At 60.0% G+C, this 15,451-nt stretch overlaps 1 protein-coding gene across 8 annotated transcripts in view; it reads left to right on the forward strand.

The window, feature by feature from the left end:
- Positions 1–15,451, forward strand: part of BEGAIN (brain enriched guanylate kinase associated) — a 46,674-nt gene that overhangs the window by 6,603 nt on the left and 24,620 nt on the right. For 3 of the 8 annotated variants that reach the window (XM_032839557.1, XM_032839562.1, XM_032839560.1), the window contains exon 2: positions 11,901–11,929. In XM_032839557.1, coding sequence (XP_032695448.1) covers positions 11,916–11,929 — 14 coding nt within the window. In that variant the 5' untranslated portion in view covers positions 11,901–11,915. Of the gene's footprint in view, positions 1–10,241; positions 10,350–10,835; positions 10,875–11,058; positions 11,085–11,153; positions 11,358–11,900; positions 11,930–15,451 lie in introns of those variants that run through there. The other 5 variants (XM_032839556.1, XM_032839561.1, XM_032839558.1 and 2 more) reach the window with 4 other exon arrangements.

Consider the following 15,451-nt stretch of genomic DNA (forward strand, 5'->3'; position numbering starts at 1 on the left):
GACAGAGTTGGTGATGAAGATAGATTTTTTTTGAAGATGGATATTGATGGTGATCAAGATCGTGATGGAGATGGTGATGGAGAAGGAGATCGTGATGGAGATGGTGGTAGTAATGGAGATGGGGATGGAGTTGTTGATGGAGATGGAGTTGGTGGTGGTGATGGGGATGGGGATGGGGATGGATGGTGATGGAGATGTGATGGAGATGAAGGTAGTGATGGAGATGAGATGGTTATAGTGATGGAGATGGAGATGGTGATGGCAATAGAGTTGGTGATAGAGATCATGATGGAGATGATGGTGGTGGTGGTGGTGATGGAGTTCAAGATGGCAATGATGATAGGGATGGAGATAGTGATTGAGATGGAGTTGGTGATGGTGATGGTGATGGTGATGGAGATGTGACGGTGATGATAATGGAGATGGTGATGGTGATGATGATGGAGATGGTGATAGGGTGGTGATAGAGACCATGGTGGTAATGGGGATGGTGATGGGTCAGGGGCTGGACAGCCACTGCCAAGGGGGCTATTCCAGTGTCAGGGAGTGGCTATCAGGGGATTGCAAGGCTAGGGGGATGCTTGGTTTTCTAAGAGCCTGTGATCCATGCTCTTCAATGTTCTCCTCCCCAGTTCTCAGCCCAGAAAAGGGCCACTCCAGAACTACTTATTGAGCACTTACTATCTGCCTACGCCTATGTAGAGAGTGAGGATGGAACAGAGCTTCAATTCCTGGGGACAGAGAGAATAAACAAATGATTGCAAATGTACACTTTGCAGTTGGGGGCTGCACTATGAGAAGTGCAGGGGTGACAAGAGGCTCTTGCAAGGGGACTTGATCTGATCTGGGGGCTGCAAGGGGACAGGCTGATGACTCGGGCCCTGAAGTTAAATGTGAATTAGGTGAGGAGACAGAGGGAAAGAGACAGGGAGGGAGAGTGATTCTGGTGGAGGGAACAGCACATGCAAAAGCCCTGAGACCAGATAAAGCTTAGCACAGTCAGGAACTTGATGAATGTTCCAGGGGGCCCTTAGGTGCTTCTAAAGAAGACATTGGCTGGCAGGGATTTGCAGGGTATTATGATCATGTGACATTGTCTAGTTATTTGGTCTGTGAATTTTAAAATTCACACTGGTATGTTTGTGGGATGGACCAAGCTGGACCAGCAGAGGGTCAGGGGCCTGGGGGACAGGTGATTGCAGGTGTACAGTGAGACATGGTGGCACCTGGGATGAGCAAGGTGATGTTGGGGATGGAGGGAAGTGGTCAGGTCTGAGAGGAGCTGAATTGCCAGGGCCTGCTGGTTGGAAGGGGGAGGAGGGGAAGAGAGAAGGAGTAGTCCAGGCTCCTCCTGTGGAGCTGAGCTTATGGAGCTTTTCAGACATTCAGCCACAGATGCTCTGGGGGCATTCAGAGAGGTGTCCAATTGAGTCCAGAAAAGAAGGGGTCCCTAGTACTTGATATGAGGCATCTAGGCACCACCAAGTGGGCAGGGCCCCCAGGGTCACAGCCATGAGTAGGCACTGCCAAGGAGAGTCAAGGCCAAGCTCTGAGCATCACCAGAAGCCCAGGTGGTAGTGATGGCCAGCAGCTGGCCAGCCAAGGGCCTGGGGCTGCCACCCTGCAGTGAGACTTCCTTTGACTCATGCAGGTGCATCCCAGGAAGGAGTCCTGGCTCGTATCTTCCTGAGATGCCGGAGGCAGGCATATCTCCCTCCACACAAAGGAGAAAGTCCCCAGGCCTGGCTCTGGCCTTTTCTCTAGGTTAATCTTCTCCATTCTACTCCCTATTTAATTACACTCTGGGACCTATGTGCCAAAGGCTCTTCCCTCATTGCATTACCAAACACTATTCCTTGCCTTATTCCCTGTGTATTGTTGAGGAATGGCACACACCTGTTAGTAATGGAACCTGGAAGTAAGTAACTACAGCTCACATTAGACAAGAGGTTATTTCTCTCAAGTTAAAGCACCAAAGGCAGGTGGTCCAGGGCTGGTGTGATGACTCAGTAGCCATCAGGAGCCCAGGTTCCTTTTATCTTTCTGCTCTTCCGACCTTTGTAAATAGCTTCTGCCACAAGTTTGCCTCATGGTGCAATGTAGCTGCAATAGCTCCAACCATCACTTCCATGTTCCAGTTAAGAAGCAGGAGGGTGGGGCGTGGGAGCAAAAGAAGCCCATGCAAGCTGTCTAATCCCTTTTAAGGAGCTCTGCCTGAAGTCACACCCAATAACTTCTGTTTATATATCCCTGGCAACCCTTGGGTGCAAAGGAGCCTGAGAAATGCAGTCTTTTAGCTGAGTATCTTTCCTTCCAGAATAAAATGAGTTCTTTACTAAGGACAGATAGGAAAACAGTGGGCAACCGGCAGTCTCCACCATACCCTCCCATTTGGCCAGATCAATGATGTTCTAATTTCCCCTTACTCAGGCCCTGTGCTCACCCTGTCCTGGCAGTTGTCACAGCTGTCTCTGTGCTGCCCACCTCTCCATCTCCATGCATCCAACACCATAACTGGCAGAGGAGATGTGAGTGGCGTGTGTGAGGCCCAGGCCAGCCCCTTCCCGTACGCAGCAGGTGCTCATTCAGTGCAGGCTGTCCCCCGCCCCACCCCCCACCCTGCCACTTCAGCAGACATAGAGCTCAGGACATGACCTTCTCTGTAGCACTTTCTAAGCCCTGAAGCCCAGCTCTCACTTAGTGAGAATCAATGCAGGGGGTGGGAGCCCCCCTGCCACGTGCTCTCTGGATCAGTGGGCAGGCAGGGATTCAGCTGGTCGCTCTGGCCAATGAGGGGCAGGTGGCCCTGACCACGCCCTCGCAAGAGGCCAGGGGATCCCAGTCCCGTGGGAGGAGAGAAGTGGGGGTCAATGAGGTACTTGGAGTGGCTTTACCTTGGACTGACTAAGGAGGATGCTCTCCGGGGCAGACTCTAAGGCCGGGGGCCCTGACCCTGGCAGCCCCAGGCAAGAGGGCCACAGCTCCTTCTTGGAGCCCCGGGCCGCAGCCCCAAGGAAGGAAGCGTGCAGAGAGGACCTTCAAAGCCGCGCACCAAGTCCCGCTCTAGGCCGGAACCCGGAGGGCCAGACACGTTGCCCTAGCTGGGTGGCGGGACCAGGCCAGGAGGAGACACAGGCATCAGCCGGCCTGCGGTCCACCCCGGAGCCCCTGAGCACGGGCAGCAGGACTGCCAGAGGCCCCCTTGCCCGGCTACGCCGCCGAAGAGAGGCCAGGCTGCCCTTCTCCAGGTTCCTAGATGAGGTCACTGTGCGAGTGCTGGATCCTGGGACCCTAGAGGCCTTCCGGGGGCCCAGAGGCCGCAGCCCGGAGCCCTCTGCGGGGAAGCAAGACCCAGGCCCCACCCAGGAGCCCCTCACAGGAACTGCAGCCCCAGAGAAGACCCTGGCCTTGAGCCCTCCGCTGTCCCCAGCTGAGGTTGCTGGCAGAGCTGGGCCAGGCCAAGCCGTGGAGACTAGTGGTTCTCGAATAGCCCTCGACAAACATGGAGGCCCAGCGGCCTCCCCCTGGAAGCCTCCAAACCGGGTGAGTCTCGGCCTCAGCCCATCCTCCTTTGGGCAGCTTGGCAGAGGCTGCTGGGGTCCCCTCTCTCCTTCTTCCCTGTGTCCTTTCTCCATCAGTCCTGGCTGACCACCTCCGAGGTCCCTCATCACACCCCCTTTATCCTATCTGTGATGGGCAAGACCTTAAGAATCAAAAGAATGAATCTCTACAGTGACATTTCTGGCTTGGGGCAGGTGGATCGTTGTGACCCCAGTGCACATGAATTTTTGCCTCTGTATTTTATCACAGGATTTCATATGATTGTTGCTTTGAATTTTTGAACTTCAGACCCCTCCATGTGAGGTGGTATGTCCCCATCCTATCGGGCCGATAGATCCATGTCCTTCACTAATTCCCCCATTTTATAGAATTGGAAACTGAGGCTCTAAGGGGCTGCTGCGTGCCCCAGGTCACATGGCGGGGTTCTGGGCTGGGACCGAGGTCTTCAAATCTCAAAGCAGGTGTCTTTCTCAGCACCTGTGCCCCACCCACCCTGCACACCCAGACGCCCCGGCCTCCCCAATGGGCAGAAAGATGTGGACCCCACTTAGCTGTCCCGGAGATCTCATTGTGCAGAGCAGAGCCCCATGTGCGTGCACACCCACCCTGGTACTGACCTCAGTCTCCCCAACAATCTGTGTCCCCTGGGGCCAGGCGAGGACAGAGCCCCTTCCAGACTTCTCTGGGCGCAGGACCTAGGTGGGGCCACAGGACCAGGTTGGCGGAGCTCACGACCAGGACCCTTGAGGATGGCTTCCCTACCAGGACAGCTTCTTTTAAAAACAAAATTCTGGGTGTTGTTCTAACGCTTGATCCTAGGCACAGTGCACCCCCAGGAGGTTGGTGCCATCATTATGCTCCCAATGTCCAGAGGAGGAAACCGAGACTCAGGTCACGGCAGAGCAGCCAGGGCCGGACCCAGGCAGTCTCAACCCCTCCCTCTGCCCCTCTGCTCCTCAGAGTCTCCTGCCGCTGCCCCCTCCCTGGCCCCCAGGCCCCTGCCTCGTTCTCCAGGGCGAGCGGGGAGCAGCATGACCAGTAGGCAGCCTTCCCTGATAGCTGCTGGGCCCACTGCCCTGAGCCCAGCCCGTGCTCTCAGCTTGAGCCATACTCGGCTCAAGGATCCCCTGCCTGCTGGTCATCAGGACAGGTCACCACCCCCCTCTGGGCTTCGGTTTCCCTGGCCAGGAAGAACAGGCAGGAGTGGTCATGAACCTTCTTTTGCCTTGTCACAGGAAACGCACCCAACGGGTGGCCTGGCAATGGGGAACCCCTGCCTCTCTGCCACTCAGCCCTGCATATAGGGCAGCCCTCACTCTGGGGACACTGGGCCCGGGGGGAGCCCCATGACACCCAGGCCTCTGGAGGATTCCGTACAGCATGGGGAACCCCCGCTCTGAGTCCCCTCTGTCCCAGCCGCACATCAGATGCTCAGATGGGAGGGTCAGAGAGCTACCAGGAGCAGACCTGTTTCACAGACCAGGAGCAGCTCAGAGAACAGCAGAGCCCTCCGTCCTCCAGGGTGTGTGGGGGCAGGAGGGTCAGAGGTCATAGGTGAAAGTGCCTGGCACACAGTAGGAGTTCAGTCTCTGTCATGGTGATAGTAGTGAAGGTCATGCTGGTGGTCACTTTGCTGTGTGTCTCCTGCCCTCCTGGCCTGGAAAGGCCTGTGTCCCCAGAACTATTCCCAGGCTGGGGGGCGGGGCAGACCCCTGGCCTCCAGTCCTTAACCTGAAAGCCCTCTTTTGAGGATAATACCTGGAGTTTCACCATTCACACCTGAAGTGGAGGGAGGTGGGCAGCTACACACCAGGGGAGGGATCTGAATTTTAGGCCGGACTCTGTCCCATTTGGCTGAGTGGCTATGGGTGATCCTGGTTCTCCCCTTCATTGTCTCGCAAACATGAAGCCACAAAAAAGGCAGGCCTCTGAGACCTCCAGCTCTCATGGTCCCCAGGCCTGAGTGACAGCATGAATGACCGAAGCCAGCCAATTCCTGAGGTCAGAAGAAGAGAGCAGGAGGGCCAGAGCCAGGGTCATGGAAGGAGAGGCAGGCTGGGGGCTCTCCCCAGGTAAAGTGGGTGACAAGACCCCTGATGCCAGACCTGGAGGTTCCCAGATCCTGTCCCAGGGCCTTTCCCACTGAGTGACCCCGACAAGTCCCTCCACCCTCCAGGGCTCAGTTCCCCCCACCCCGCCCCGTCTAGCTAAGCTGGCGGGTAAGTGGACCGTGCCTCTCTCTAGTGGGAGCCCCCCGAGGTGCCTCTGGCGGGGGGCAGCTGCTTCCCAGCTCCCCAACTGTTGCCACGTGGGAATGTGGGCCGGAGTTGCCAGATCTTGCAAATTTTCAGTAGAAGCCAAAAATATGGAATTTAAAATGTAAACTCTCCCAATTTTTAAATGTTGGCTCAAATGTTTTTAAAAAAATTTTTAAAACCTCTTGCAGGCCAAATACAACATGCCTGCAAGCCAGATTTAGCTCCGGAGGCCAGCTTGCAGCCGCTCGGCCGCGATGGGAGCCCGAGGCCCTGCCTGAGGCTACCATGGAGCCCAGGGAGAGGCAGGCAGGGTGGGGAGTGAGACAGGGTGCAGCTCAGCTCAGCTCAGCCAGCGGCCAGGGCCTCTGGAATCCCAGGAAGAAGGACCCTCCAGCCCCATCTGGAGGCACCAGTGCCAAGCCAGGACCCCAGTTCAGCTCCCCAACTTACCGGGGGTACCTGCGACAAGCACTCACCTCTCCCTTCCATCGAGTAGGGACAGGAAAACACACAGCTCACCTTGGTCCTGGGACGAGGGTATGGGCAGGTGACCTGCTATGTGGCCAGCACAGGCCAGCCCTGCGGGGAACGCTGAGGAACACGAAGCCAGCTTCTTACCCAGGACACAGTCTGTGAACGCTGGTCTCCCCTCCTCTCCTGGAAAACCCCGCTCTCCTCCTCCTTTCCTCTGCTGCTTCTCAGTGTCCTTCTCAGGCTCCGCCCCTCCCTGCACCCTGACCTTGAAGCAGCATCTCTACACCCCACACTCACTCCCTTGGCATCTCCTCCAGTCCTGTGACTTTTAGTGCTGTGTCTACACCAGCCACTCCCAGATTCACATCTCCTGGACCTGTGCCCCTGCCCCCTTGGCCATGTCCCCACTGGGACGTCTGTCACCTCTAGACCTGAGCCCCGATCTTCTTCCCTTCCAGCCGGGAGCACCTCTCCCACCTGCACCCTCGCCCTGCAGGCCTGGCTTGGTGCTGACTGGACCTCTGGGGCCCCACACTTACCCTTCAGTGCGTCCCACACACAGCGACGCCAGGGACAGTCCTCTGTTTGGCCTTGCGAGGCTCCCGACCCACTCAGGACAAAAGCCCAAGTCCTGACCGTAGCCTGTGACACACACCTTTGCTCCCCACAGGTGACCAGATGGTCCCAGACTCACCAGGCCCCCCACGCCCAGAGCCTGCTGCTCCCCTGAGCTCCCTGTCATGGCTCTCTCCTTCATCTTGACCTCTCCTTCATCTTGACCCTCCTCCAGCCCCAGGCTTCCCTCCTCCCCATCAGACTGGGGCAGCAGGGGCCCTGTGCTGACCTCCCATGTAATCCACATTCTAGTGAGAATATCCAAACCATTGGGGCAAGGAGCTTCCTCTGGCTCGTTCTCTGCTGAGTCCCCTAGAACAGGGCACATGGTCCGTGTTTGTTGAATGAGGGCAAGAAGGCATCTTAGAAGGCTGTCCACCCCAGATAATTAAATTTAAAAGGCTGCTTCTCCAGAGGAGCCCTATCCCCAAGATAGTCCCTTACACATGGCTACCTTGTCACTTGCAATGTCCTTTGAAACTTTTCCATGCTCCCTAGATGTGGGATTGAGCTCAGAGAGGTTGAGAGACTTGCCAGAGGTCACACAGCTGCATAGGAATCTTCATCAGTGGGAGGTGGGTGACCTCTGTGATAGCCACACCTGGGATTCGAACCCCCCACACCCCCTCCACATTGTTCAGCTTGTTTCCTCCCCTGGAGTTGGAAGTCGGGGAGCAAGATGAGGGGGAAACGGAGGAAGCCAGAGACCTGAGTGGATTTATGGAGACCTCAGCAGTGGAGCACTAGGGTCAGAGTCTGAGAGGCCAGCCCCCAGCCCCAAGGGAGGACAGGGACTGGCCCAGGGTCACATGGCGAGACAGAGGCCAAGCTGGGACCAGAACCCAGGCTCCCTGTGTCCCAGACCTGGCTCTCAGCACCAAGCAGGCCCGTCCCCAGACGGAGACTCCCATTCCTTCTCTCTGTAGTTTGGAAACAGAAGGATCTGGAGTGGAATGGGCAGCAATGCAACCCAGCCAGATGGTCCAGTGGAAGAGGGACACACCGGCTGGCAGTGGTGGGGGGGGGTGTGGAGCGGGAGGACCCACAGCCTCAGAGGGGCTCCCCAGGCAGGACTCTGTGCAGATATGCCCTTGGGCTCAGGCGCCACCTAGCTTGGGGAGGGTCACAGGGTGGCGAGTGAATGGTAGGAGCCAAGAGGCCAGGAAGGTGCTCAGGGCGCGGAGCAGGTGCGTCTGGGGGAGGGGGGAGGGGAAAAGGGCAACTGCTGTGGTTCTGGTGTCACCGCTTGCCACTGGAGGCCTCTGTGCCAGGCGCTGGGGATAGAAGTATCGTTTATAGAGCAGAGGCAGAGTGGGAGGCAAATGACCAAGGAGGAGACTGGTGAGATGAGAAGTCTTTTGGTGGGCAAGGAGCTACTCCAGATGAGTCGTCAGAGACAGAAGGCACTAGCCACTCGAGATCTGGGGCAGAGCATTGAGAGATGCAGGGAAGACGTGCAAAAGCCCTGAGGCAGGAGGCAGCTGGGTGAGCTTGGGACCAGCAAGGAGTCGTGTGGCCACTGTGTGCCAAGTAAGGGGCAGGTTGGAGGTGAGGTCAGAGGGTTAGGTAGATTGGCCTCCCTCCATTGCCTCTTGGGAGCGCCTCCTGTGTGCCACTCACGTGCCCAGGTGCCACTAGGAGGATGGCATTCTGGGGCAAGGACAGAGAGCAGGTGGGCTGAGGCAAGGAGCCAACCAGCAGGGCTCATGGGAGGTTTTGGGGAAATAAGACAGCTACTGGGCTGGACCATCAGGAGGGGATAAGGTCATAGTGTGCCGCAGGAGGAGGTGTGGGGCCATGGGTATGGGAGTCCCTGGAGAAGAGTGCTGGGATCCCACTTGCCTGTAGGTCCCTAGAGGGGCCAGAGGGTATGTCCTGCCCCATCATTTCACACTGAGGACCCTGGACATCCCACAGGTCCCTCACGTTCATAGTCGTCCTCCAATATTGGAGGCCCCCCTCTGGCCGAAGACCTGGGCAGTGCCCCCATTCCCCTCTACCCAGCCCAACAGGCAGGCCCTGGCTTACTTCAGGTGACTTGGAATAAGCCCATTTCAGGCTCTGGTCTTGTTTTTCTCATCTGTAAAAGGGGCATTTCAGGAATATTCCCAAATCTTGTGCTTCTGAATTGCAGAGTCAACTTGAACCTGGAGGTCTGGCCCCAACACTAAGACCATTGCCAAAGGCATTGCACCTCCACACAAGGCTGGCCTCACTGCTCCCCAGCCATGTACAGCTGTGACTGCTTATCACATGGGCATCCAGAGCTGCGTCCAGGCTCCCAAACCCTGGGTGAGGCGCTAGGCTAGCCCTGGGCCAGGGCCCGGAAATGTCCTGCCCCGGAGGGGTACGCATCTGGTATGGAGACCTAAACCAAACAAATCCACTGGGTCTCCATGGAGGGCTGCCTGAAGGAGGCGATCCTTAAGGATGAGGTCACAGGCACTGGGTCTGGGGAGAATCTGAGTCTTCGTGGAGGGGTCAGAGCCAGGCTTCAGGGTCTGGAGTAGCAGCATGAAGGGAGGGGCTCCAGGGTGCCAGGGCTAGACCCCCTCTCTTTCCCCACAAGCCTTCCTGGCCTGCTCCCTCCCCCACCACCAGGACAACTCAGCAGCCTCCCCAGAGATTTCTTCTTGGGGATGAAACTCCCAGACAGACCTTTTAGAGAAGCTGAAACATTCACTATAAATAATTAATGCTAGATTTTTTAAATTAAATTTTAATACATTCTTATTAATTTTAGACAAACTCCCTGGTAGGTCATTCACTGTGAGTGATTGAGACAACCAAAGACATACGAGGGATGCCCCTAGCCTTTGCTGGGGAAAGGCCTCTCTCTGAGGGCTGGGTTCCAGGCCCTGCTGGGCTGGGCTGGGCTTTGGCCTTTGCTTTCCTTATCGGTGAAATGGGAATGATGGCTTCTCTGCTGAGCGGTCCAGAGGAGCCACCATTTTGGGGGCCAGGGGTCGGGGCGGTAGTGCCAGTATTTATCCTTGACCCTCTGCGGAGGGGAAACTCCCAGGACAGAGTGGGGGTTTCCTTTCTCAACCATTAGCCCCCAGAGGGCAGGGCTCACCTCATTGGCTGTCCGCTCCCACCGCAAGAACTTAGCCCAGAGCTAATGCATGTGCACGAAAGCGCCGGGGGATGGAGGAACTCTTGGGCTTTTGGGGTTGGGTATGAACCTGGCTGGGGCTGACCCTGAGAAAGCACGGCTCCTCCCACCCAGCGCGGGCCCTGTGGAGGCCAGGCCTGCTGGGTGCTGGGGGTGCCCCGGTGAAGGGACAGAGCTCCTGCCTGGAACTCACAGCCAGAGAGGAGAGGCAGGAAAAGACACGCCACAGTGGTGTAGGATCTAGGCATGCCTTGTCCGTGTTTATTGAGCGCCTGCTGTATGCTGGGATCTAATGTGCGGAGCCCGGTGATGGGGACCTGGGAAAGGTGGGCCTGGGATGGATACGGGGGCTTTCGGGGGAGGCATTGGCTCGGCGCCCAATTCTCTGTCTTTAGTGGAGAAGGGTTTTTAGAGGGGGGTCTGGGCTTGTGGTCTCCGACAACTTTTAGAGTCAGTGTCGAGTCTGGCGACCAATCCGGGCCCCCGGCGGATCCTTTTTTCTAAAATTCCTTCCCCCCCACCCAGCCCCTCCACTGCCCGCTGGTGCTGAAGGGCAGCAGAGCGCTTCGTCCGCCTCCCCCTGCCCCCAACCCCGGCTCGCAGGTGAGGGTACAGGCCAGCGGAGTCCCGGGAGGGCCTGCCCGAGCACCCGGGGAGTTGGCGGCCGAGCCCGGCGGAGGACCCCGGGCCGGGCCTCCTAGCTCGGCGCTGTTGGCCGGGCTGCGCCCTCGCCCGGCGGGGCGGTGGGGGAGGCGGCGTGGGGCCCGGACCGGAGCGGAGCGCGCTCCCGGCGGACGCGGCGGCGGCGCCCGGAGCGAGGGGCCGGGATGGGCAGTCATCAGTCTTCCCAGGTGTGTCGCGTGGTCCCTGGGCTCAGACCCCCGTCCCCCTTTAGTGCCAGTCGTGGCACGGAAAGACGGGGGGAAAGCTCCCGGGAGCGGCCTTTCCCGGGCGATGGAGAGCCCGCCCCGCGCCCCCCGCTCCGCGCAGGAAGTGCGATCCCGCCCGGGCCGCTCGCGGTCCCCATCGGTCGCCGGCGCCCGCAGGGTTAACGGCAGCGGGTGGGTCTCCCCGCCCGGCGCGCGGAGGGGCTGCCCGGCTGTGCCGGGCTGGGCAGGGAGGGTCTCCTAGCCGCGCGCGGGCGGGTCTGCGCAAGCCCGGCAGGGAGCCCCGCCGGCGAGCCGGGCGCGCAAGGGTTAATCCCTCGGGCCCGGGAGGGGCGAGCCAGGCCCAGAACCCCAGAATCTGAGGGCAGCGGGGTCTCTGACTGAGCAGTCTGAGGTCCCAAGTGCCATCACCCTCGGATCGTGTTGAGTGTCGGGTTCTGCAATCCCGTATGGTTCCCAATTCCCGGATTCGAACATTCTCCGACTAGGAGATTCTGCGATTCCGGGCTCGGCTTCCTCCAGGAGGGAGCGCGGGGTTGGAAGGGTTAACGGGCGGGCCGGGGGGGGGCGGGCGGTGTGCGGGGAGCAGCGGGGGCCGCGGCCGCGGGAGAGTTAACGGGGCCGGCCCGGGTCCCCCTTCTTCGGGCGAGACCGGGATCGCCGCGGGCCGTGCCATCCCGAGTCCCCAGGCCGGTCCCCTCTTCCCCCCGGGGGGGGCGTAACTCGGTGCCGGGGAGCGCGGCGGCCCCAGCGGGCTCACCTGTTACTCGGCCGCGGCCCGGCGCACCCCCTGAGTCCCGGGGACCGCGGCCCGGGTCGGGGGCGGAGAGGGCAGGGGTTGGGGGCGCGCGGGCCGGGCTTGCCGCCGACCGAGCCGCGCGGGGCGCCCCGCCGCCGCACCCGCCCGTGCCCGCTGTGCCCGGCTCCGCCCGGCGCGGCCACGGAGCGCACGCCTCCTGCCTGCTGACCCTCTCGTTTGGTTTCTCGCAGGCCTCTGCCGCAGACATGGAGAAACTCAGGTGAGTGCAGCGTCTCCCGGGCCGCGGCTCGCGGGGTCGGGTCGGAATGGGGGCGCTCGGGAGGGCGGGGTGGGGGGGGGCGGAGGGCTCCGCCCCGGCGCAGACACGGGGCCCGGGCCGCTTCGGCGGGGCTGGCGCGGGCCGGTGTGCCGCCGTGGGGTGCGTGTGTGCGCGCCGCGAGACAATGGGGAGCCCCGCGCGCGCGGGGGCTCCTCGGCCCGGGCCAGGGGCGGCCGCGGCGGGGGGAGGGGGTGCACCGCGAGGGCCTGCACGGGCCCCCCCCAACCCCTGCCCGGGTGCGCCGCCCCGGACTCTCGGCTGTCCCCTCCCCGGGACCCTCCGGGCTTCTGCGCCCGCTGTTCGCGCCGGGTCCCCGCTCCGGCTTGGGGTCCCCGCTCCGGCTTGGGGCCCCCTCCCCCCCCACTCCCAGCTGACAGTTGCCTGGTTCTGAGCTTTTAAGTTTCCGCCTCGTGGGGGCGGGGGTGGGGGATGGAGTCCTCGCGGCTGGCCAGCCGTGGCGGGCGCGTCTTGGAACCATTTTGGGGGAATCCCGCGAGTCCGGGAGTGTCCCCTGAGGCCTCCCTCGGGGTGCTAAACTTTGAGCCATCGTGGACTGCCCCGGGCTCCCTTCTCGGCCGGCATCAGCCGATGTGAATATTCACGACTTCCTCCTCGACTTCCCTTGGCCACCCTGACCCCCACTTTGGGAACACCCCTCCTGTGTTTTCCTTCCGGAGTCTGAGCCGAGGCGTTGTGTGGGCTGCAGGCCCAGCTCTGACTGCTAGGTTTCGGCACCATCCCCCAAGGTCTGGAGGGTCTCTTGACCTCCCCCCTCCAGCTGCCCCTCCTCCCAAGGCCAGAATCAGCATCCAAGGGGAAAGCTGCTCGGTAGCCAGGACGCATATCCCCTGCGGGTCTGGGACCTAGCAGAGGCCAGGCTTGTTCCAGAACATACCCCAGGGACTCAGGGAAAGAGACCCAGCTGACCCTAAGTGCTGTGGGTGAGTTGGGATTGTCCAGGTGGGAGCCTGGGACAGGTGGGCTCACAGAAGCCAGAGTCGGGCTTTTCAGAGCAGGGCCATCTCCTGGCCACTGGGCTGGAGTGCAGCCCTCTCTTGGTCCCACTGGGCAAGGACATACTTGTCCCTGGCTAGGAGGAGGGAGCCCGGTCTCTTAGGTCATTGGAGCTCAGACCCAAACTCTGATGCTCAATCTGGCCCACCTGAGCATGGTCAAGGTCCAGGTGGGGCGGGTGAGGCCCAAGGAGATGATGAGCTTAGGCCTCTGACCTCAGGCCGGGGTCCTCCCTGATACCCAACCTTGGCTGTCATCTCACCCGTCTCCGGACCTGGGATGGTTCCCTAGGAAGAAGGGACACTGCTTAACTCAGCTGGGACTTGAAAGGTAGCACTCATGGGGCACCCCAAGACCAGCTTGGGGGAGGGGTATCCCTTCTGTGGTTCTCTTTGTCTTTCTCTTGCTCTCCATGTCCACCCACCCCTGTGTTCTGGGCAGTGGGGACAGAGAGGATGCAGGTGGGCAGGTGAGTGAGGGGGGCAAGGGGGCCATCTGGGTAGACCCACTGCCTGAGATGCTAAGGGCATCGGGGGCTGAGGGCTTCCCTGGGCCGAGTCCCAAAGGCGAGGGGCAGTAGCCTGGGCTTCTGGGCTGTTCTGAGCCCCTTGGGCTTTCACCTGAGGCAGGATTTTGGAGCTGGTGGGGGTGGGGATCCCGTGGGGCCGGGACACAGTACAGCATCCCAGAAGTGGGGACGGTCCTGCCCTCCTCTTCTTCTCACCCCCATTAGTGTTCTCAGAAGTGCCTTAAGGGACTTTCCAGACCCTTCCTTACCAGCCAGTGCAGGGACTGCCCCTGTAGGGTTCCATTCTGCATTTAGTGCCGTTGGTGGGGGGTGGGGCAGGGGTCCAGGACCAAGAGGCCTCAAACGAGGTAGGGGAAGTTAGTCAAAACGGGAAGGTCATGGGGCTTGGGCGCCCACAGAGCCCATCTCTGGCCTCAGTTTTCTCATCTGTGAAGTGGATGTCCTAATCATCCCATGCCTCGGCAGGGCTGTTGGGAGAATGAGGTGCCTCACATGAGACCTGGCCCACAGCAGGGGCCCAGGTGGGGCATCACTGTGGGGCATCTGAACCATACTTTGGTGGGTTCCCCAAGCTGGAGAAGGTGCGTCTGTGGTCAAAATGAAGGGGTCTTGGGGTGTCCTGGACCCCACCTCCTACTCCTAGATTGCAGTTCTGCACTTTGCAGGCTGGGCCTGGGGATCTGAACTGAGCTCCCAGTGGCAGGTCCTCCCGCCCCCCCAAACTTGACATCCCACCCCCACTCTGGAGCCTGGAACCAAGTCTAGCTCGTGGAAGGGTCCAGGAAAGATGTGATGAGTGGACAAAAGGAACCCAAGGCTCCCTTCGTGGGTTTCCCCTGCCCCAGCCCGTCTGCTGACTCCCTCTGCTCACCCCCCACCCCATACTGAAGCCCCCCTTCTCGGCCCCAAATAAGCTGCCAAGCCTTTCTGCCTCAGCCTGTGCTGTTCCCCTGCCCAGAACACCTTTCCACCTGCCTTCTTGTCTACAGGGTAAACTTTTTCTCCCTGTCACCTATTCTCTGTTGCTTTTGGGACTCTCTTGTCCCTCACCCTCGAGTGGAATCATTCCCTTTCTGCGTACTGAGTCCTGCATTGGGCACTGAGACCACATAAGACCCAGGCCAACCCTCCAGAGCAGGTGGGGACACAGGACCATCAACCACAGATCTTCCCAGGGAGCCCAGGCCAGGGATACTGGCTTGGGATATCAGGGAGGGCTTCCTGGAAGCAGGGGTATTTGAGCCAAGGCTTGAAGAATAAATAGGAGTTAGCAAGGAGGATAGACCAGAGAGACCTCCCAAGAGGCACAAAGTCCATGGGAGGCCCTAAGATGCAGGGATGCATTGGGGGGGGACGGGAAGGGGTGGGGAGCACCCTCTGGCGTGTGCCCTGAAGGGGAGCCCCTTCTAGCAGAGCCTGGGTCTGCCCTCTCTAGTCTCCCTTCCCCAGCGCCCAGCAGGGGCTCACCCACGGTCATGCTCACCCAGGTCTGGCCACCTCTGACCTGGGGTCCCGTGTCCCCTTGCCCTTGCTCCCTCAGCCCTCCTGCCTCTGCCGGTGACACTTGTATTTGTGGCTGTTGGTGAGGCCGGGCCGCTGTCTTTTTGCAGGGCAGGGAGGTCAATCCTCAAATCAATCCCCTCCTCCACTCTCCCCTGCACAGGGTCCCCTCTGCCTTCGCTCCTGTGCTCCTGCCGTGGCCACTTTGTCTGCCGCAGGCCTTTGGGCTAGCCCCATCCCCTCTGTGATGTAGGAAAGTGGGTCAGCCACCGCAGGGACGGAGCAGGTGCCCCGGAAACCAGAACTCTTCCCGCTATGCGGCCCCCCTCCCTCTCCCCCAACCAGGATTTTTCAAAGTTGTGAACTGTGACCAGCATACAGAAAAGGGAATACATATCTGTGCCGTCTAGAGATCAAGT

Source organism: Lontra canadensis, unplaced genomic scaffold, assembly GCF_010015895.1.
Source record: "Lontra canadensis isolate GAN:19392208 unplaced genomic scaffold, GSC_riverotter_1.0 scaffold108, whole genome shotgun sequence".
NCBI classification, from domain to species: Eukaryota; Metazoa; Chordata; class Mammalia; order Carnivora; family Mustelidae; genus Lontra; species Lontra canadensis.